The sequence below is a fragment of the Arachis ipaensis genome, chromosome B02 (genome assembly GCF_000816755.2).
Source record: "Arachis ipaensis cultivar K30076 chromosome B02, Araip1.1, whole genome shotgun sequence".
NCBI classification, from domain to species: Eukaryota; Viridiplantae; Streptophyta; class Magnoliopsida; order Fabales; family Fabaceae; genus Arachis; species Arachis ipaensis.
The window spans coordinates 21,638,355-21,644,867 of record NC_029786.2 but is presented as its reverse complement, the minus strand read 5'-3'; the positions used below and the strand labels follow the sequence as shown (position 1 = coordinate 21,644,867).

The window sequence follows — 6,513 nt, the reverse complement described above, 5'->3', positions numbered from 1 at the left end:
ACCCTTCTCACATTTAAAACAGCCTTAAAGCATAAGTTTTATCTAAATAACTTGCTCACAAGGGAAATATAATACTTTTCTTAAAAAATAAGACTAAATCACAATTTCCTTTTTAATAATTCATTTCAGAAGCATAAGTCATCCCTTTCTTAATAATTCAGATAACATAATAGAAATCTTTAACTCATGAGTTTTCGAATAACGTTTTAGTAAAGTCCCGGATTCTACCAGAATTTCGGCAACACCTCCCCTAAAACTTGAACTTTGCCACCTGGTTCGGATCCCAACAAAACCGTTCCACAATCCTTTTCAACAGCCCAAAATCCAAAATCAGTTCAAAGGCAAGCTAAATCCAACTGTCACCTCATTTCCATATTTCAAGGAAATCGTTTCAAAATCAAATCATTATCAGCCGAATAAACTCATTTCTAAAGCTTTAAAGAAATGGTTCAGCAACAATCATTTATCAACACCAGATCATTTAAAGCAAACCAGGCTGAATCCAAGAGTGTATTCTATTTTTCACATTCTCAAGAAAATTAACTCAAAGCAATTCTCAACGGATTAAATTAAGCAAACCAGGCTAAATCCAAGGGTATATTCTATTTTTCACATTATCAAGAAAATTAACTCAATTCAAATCAATTCTCAACGGATTAAACTCGATCTCAAATCTTTAAAAGAATCAACTTGAAAACATTCTATTTCACAAAACTGCACAATAATCCAACCAAACAACATTCATAATCATTCGAGACAATCAAACAATACATAAGGCTGATACAATCACCAAATACACATTGTCTCACATCAATATCCATATGTAATAATTCCAATATATAAAATATAGTTTTTGGAAAGCGCCCTTGCCTCAAAACGCCAAAACCACAACCCAAACGTCTTAGAATTTCTTTCGTCTTGATCCAAAATCGACAGTAGCTTCAAAACACAGCCCCGCCACTTGCGCAACAGCATAAGCTGCTCTAAAATCACAACATGCAACCCGGTTACTAAATCCTAAGAACATTCATATCGCAAAGACTCTAATACACGTGCAGAACACTAACGCGGGGACTTCCAAAACATACACACTTACTGAAATGACAAAACAAGGCAGCTGCGAACTCCGAGCACGAAATGCAAGCATGGATACATGACCCTGTGACAGAAGACACTGTAACACCTCAGCATAAGTTCACAGAGCAGTGACAAAAGGCTTCTCGAATCGGAAACGCTTACCGATACCGAGGACTCAGCGGCTGTTTTCGGCGACAGAGGCGGCGGAGGCAAGGTGCGGCGACACCCAGCGGCTCTTCCTCTCTCCACGCGACTTAGATGACCGCTGCAGCAACAAGCTGTGACTATGGTATTCTCGGAATTCAAAAGAAACGGAATCCATTAACAAGACCTTACCGGGAGTGTTCTTCCGGCGATGGCGGCATGGTTTCTCCGCAACCCATCACCAGTGGCAGCCATAGACCGACGGTGACAAGATCCCTCTCCTCCATTGCGTTCTGTTCCTCACGCGCTATTCTCTCTCTCTCTCGCCTGCGACACCAACTCCACCTCGACGGCAACAAGCTCGCTCCGACGGCTGGACGGCGATGAACGTGAATGACGACGCAGGCAAGACGTGGCGGACGGTGGCGGGAGCATGGCGTCCTCTTCCTTCTCTCTCAGATCTCCCCTCTGGCCGCGACGCTGACGGCAGACTCCAAGGCGACGGCAGGAACCTCGAAGGCGTGCGGTTTCCCCAGCGACGGTAGTGAGTCGCCGAAGATGACGGGCCGGACGATGGCTAGAAGACGGCGCGGGTGAAGCTCCCTCTCTCGGACACCTCTTCTTCGCGACGGCATTGGTGGCACGGCGGCAGTGGCTCCTCGCCGGCGCCATCCCTCCCCTCTTCTCTCTCCTTCCCGCCTCTCCTTCTCCCTTATTCCACGGCCCCTTCCCCTTACCCCCATTCTTCTTTCTTTTTCGTTCTTTCAGAGAAAAAGGAAACTTTGTGTGTGTGTGCTGCCACTGCTGGGTGTTTGGTAGGAAAGGCTCGGTGGCTATTAGGGTTAGAGATTAGGGTTTCATTTTTGAAACTTAGGGTTAAGGGTACTTTGGTAATTTCAAATAAAATTGGGAATAATGTAGTAATTGAAACCCAAATTAAATCAACACTAATTGTATATAGAAAATACTATTTGCTCATTACTTTTACAAATTATTTTCAATGAAATGTTTAAATCAAATAATTAGAAATAATATAATTAAATCCTTTATTTTTCAAAGTAGCAGTATTAATATTTAAAACATTAATTATTTAATCCAAAACATATAAAATCTTTATTATTTCACAACTACCAACTTTATAATTTGAATATAGAAAATAATTCAATAATTATAAAATTGGATAATAATCTTAATTTGTTTCAAATTCAATTAATCGAAACTTGCTTTAATTTTCTTTAATAAAGAAATTTCTAAAATTAAAACTACAGAAACACTGAATTTAAAATTAGCTAATGATAGTTCTTTTTCAAAAGTTCTGGATCTTACATACCGTCAATTCTGCTAACAAATCACTAATGATAAAACAATATTAAGATAATTTTAAAATATTAAGGATAACGTTGAGACATATCCCAAATGTTGGGGACAAAACGATAATTTACTCATTAAACTAAAAATAAATGATTTTCAACAAACACGAAAAAAAATCAAAATTTTGTTTGGTAAAATAATTTTTTAAATTAAAAATCATAATAAACATAAATATAAGAATAAATTTGAATTTTATTAATATATGAGATTAAGAAACAGATCATCAAACAAACAAATTGCAATAAGACAAACAAGTCAAGCAGCACAATCACATAGAAAATATAACAAGTAAAACAAGACCAAATGCAAATGCGCAATCAATATGATGCATGTCTAACCTAACGCAGGCCATGAGCTCATGTGTCGGTTGCCTACCCGCTCCCGACATTACCCGGACACGAGTCCCAGATATGGTTTTTCAGATGCATCAGTGTGCTTATAAGTCGTATGGCTAGGCCGCATACAGTGTGACTTTCCAAATCAATAAGCGTATATCTGGAAAACAGTTCTCAGTATGTGGGCGTCCCCACTTTACATTTGCCACTAAGGCCCAAACAATGTCACATCTGCTCTCCTTAAAAGATTGGATTTAAAACATTATATTTTTCTTAATAAATCAAACTTTAAAATAGAATAAATCTTTTCTTAACTAAATATATTTCAAATAGTTTAATTTTCCCAAAACCAAATCTTTTAAAATAGTATTTCAAACAAAACCTCAATTTCATCAAAATTTCGGCAGTATCTCCCCTAAAACTCGAGATATGCCACCCTTTCGGGTTCCTCTTTCTCAACAAATCACGATCTTAACTCAAAATCAATCTTAAAAAAACCAAAATCAGCATTGCCAAGCATCTTTAAAACCATCATTCAAACATTCATATATTTGCAATAATTCAGTAAACTTCTTAGGCATTCAAAGTTTAAAATACTTAATTTAATAAAATATCCCCTATCTCTGTATGAAATTGAAATACTCAAAACCTTGGAGAAGCCTTTTGACCGAGCCGCTGAAAAAGAAAACATCCGGAATCGTCTGTGCCTCCTAGAACTCCAGTTGGTCAAACTCAAAGAGAAGAGGAGTTATGTCACCGTCAACTCCTACCAGACAAAAATAACGCCAATATGTAGAGGAGGAAGATACGAACACTTCTATCGAACTAAATTTTTAATTAGAGTTACGAAACTTAAGAAATTGAAGCCGAAACTTATGAAAGGGTTACAGTTCTCTCTTTTCTTTCTCGGCCCCTTTCTTTTTATTTTCTTCAAACTCAACTTAGTAATGAACGAAGAGAAAAGAAAAATTGATTAAGGAATGATAGTAAGGAACAAAAATTTGTGGTGATTAAGCCTTAATATGTGTCATTACCAAACATATATATACTTGCATGCCATCCACGTTTCGTATCTTTATTTTGCTTTCTGGCTGTGAATGGATCCACGTTTTATATATATATATATAGGGCATATGAGTCAAGCTTTAAATTTTCTTTCTTTTTCTAGTAAATTTTCATAATAATAATAATAATAATATGAACACTTTTATCAGATTAGATTTTTGATTGGGATTACAAATTACAAGAAATCGAACTCGAAAACTCTAAAAAAGTTCAGGGTTTCTCCTTTCTCTTTCTCGGTTCTTTCTCTCCTGCCTTACCGAAAAATAAAGCATGCAAGGATGATAGGTATTGCTAAATCACTATTTTAGGAGAACATGTTACATATGAAGAAGTTTAGGTGTCATTAGTTATTAAATGAAATGATTAGGTGTTCTACTTAGGTTATACATATACATATAAGCATGTTTCTTTCTTTTTCTTTTGTCCCTTGGTTTCGGTGAAGGAAAGAAAAGGAAATGGGATTCATATAGTGATTCAAGTGCATGTGTTATATATATATATATATATATATATATAACAATTCAAGTTTAACTTTCCTTTTTCTTTGATTCCATTTAATGGCTTCGGCCATTCTTTCTAATTTTCTTTCTTTTTCTAGTAAACTTTAATAATAATAATAATAATAATAATAATAATAATAATAATTAATTTAGACTGTAACTATCAATATAGTTTCTAATAGATAATTTAAAATAATAAAATAAGTCATAATTAAATTAATTTTTTTTAAATTCAAAGTATAAAATTTAATTTTAAAAATTCGGGTTGTTATATCCTATCCACTTTACAAAAATTTTCGTCCTCGAAAATTGATATAAGATAAAAAATATTCATATCAATTCCATTTTCAAAAATATCGAAGAAAAGAAATAGAGAGGTGTGGCATGTTCAGTTTTGCAAATGTGAAAGAAACCATATCTCATGAAAGAAGTTTGAAACAAAGAGTCTTACGACAAGCAACCAAGGAAGAAATTCACATTAGCACAGGGACGGACCCAGTAGCAAAGAAGAGGGGGCACTTGCCCCCACAGTGTTTTAATTTTTTTTTTTTAAAATATAGTTATATATAATATGCCCCACTTCAAATTTTAAATGACCGCACTATAAATAAATTAAACTCAATTAGCTAAAGTTTTAATCCCCACTCCTAAAATTTTCTGGGTCCGTCACTGCATTAGCACGAATAAGGATTATACGTTGAACCGGAACTAACCCCTAAACTTAACTTCTAACGTTCTCAAACCCCGTAATTTACGTTACTTATTACTTCTATTGCGTCTATGATAACCCGTTAGTACTCTCATATACATAAATCATTAGTATTAAGTTGGCCAGACTTATTACCATGAGGTATGCAATGGTAAGCTAACAGCATTAATCAACAGACAGTCTTGCATCTTAAAACTCAAACTCTTGTCATTAGGACAAGTCCTATTACATGACAGACACTTAGAGTATGCAGTGAAGCATAATCAGTCCATTCCCAAGGCCCTAACAGGGACGAACTGCTCTGATACCATAATGTAACACCCTAACTTTTAGCACGTCATGATCGTACCAAAAGTAAGGCGTTACGGATCTGATTTCCTTTATTATAAATTTACTATTGAGCCTTTACGTCGATATCGCGTGTCAGTTTTTAAGAAAATTTCAGAAAAAGATTTTAGTAATTAAAATCACACAATTATTAAGAATAATAAATGCTATACAAATGAATTTGATATAAAAACCTATCCCTCTGGAGATATGCCACCCTTTCGGGTTTCCTCTTTCTCAACAAATCGCGATCTTAACTCAAAATCAATCTTAAAAAAAACCAAAATCAGCATTGCCAAGCATCTTTAAAACCATCATTCAAACATTCATATATTTGCAATAATTCAGTAAACTTCTTAGGCATTCAAAGTTTAAAATACTTAATTTAATAAAATATCCCATATCTCTGTATGAAATTGAAATACTCAAAACCTTGGAGAAGCCTTTTGACCGAGCCGCTGAAAAAGAAAACATCCGGAATCGTCTGTGCCTCCTAGAACTCCAGTTGGCCAAACTCAAGGGGAAGAGGAGTCACGTCACCGTCAACTTCTACCGGACAAAAATAACGCCAATATGTAGAGGAGGAAGATACGAACACTTCTATCGGACTAAATTTTTAATTAGAGTTACGAAACTTAAGAAATCGAAGCCGAAACTTATGAAAGGGTTACAGTTCTCTCTTTTCTTTCTCGGCCCCTTTCTTTTTATTTTCTTCAAACTCAACTTAGTAATGAACGAAAAGAAAAGGAAAATTGATTAAGGGATGATAGTAAGGAACAAAAATTTGTGGTGATTAAGCCTTAATATGTGTCATTACCAAACATATATACTTGCATGCCATCCACGTTTCGTATCTTTATTTTGCTTTCTGGCTGTGAATGGATCCACGTTTTATATATATATATATATATATATAGTGCATATTTTTATATATTATCATGTGCAATAAATATAATATTTGTGTTACAGTAATTGAATACACAAT

General features: G+C 34.9%; 1 protein-coding gene across 2 annotated transcripts; it reads right to left on the bottom strand.

The window, feature by feature from the left end:
• On the bottom strand, positions 596-1,871 carry LOC110267556. Of its 2 annotated transcripts, XM_021113246.1 has the most exons (3): positions 1,414-1,871; positions 1,240-1,342; positions 596-1,159 (listed from the first exon to the last, which is right to left on the bottom strand). In XM_021113246.1, the coding sequence occupies exons 1-3, from the start codon at positions 1,506-1,508 to the stop codon at positions 1,028-1,030; spliced, it is 330 nt and encodes a 109-aa protein (XP_020968905.1). In that variant the 5' UTR covers positions 1,509-1,871; the 3' UTR covers positions 596-1,027. The 2 variants fall into 2 exon arrangements, with proteins under 2 accessions (XP_020968905.1, XP_020968904.1); XM_021113245.1 differs by having other exon boundaries at positions 596-1,342; positions 1,414-1,865.

Coding starts and splice junctions, on each gene's coding strand:
- LOC110267556 (XM_021113245.1), bottom strand. CDS start 1,508: ATGGAGGAGAGGGATCTTGTCACCGTCGGTCTATGGCTGCCACTGGTG. Junction 1,343..1,413: donor TCGCCGGAAGAACACTCCCG/GTAAGGTCTTGT, acceptor TTGTTGCTGCAG/CGGTCATCTAAGTCGCGTGG.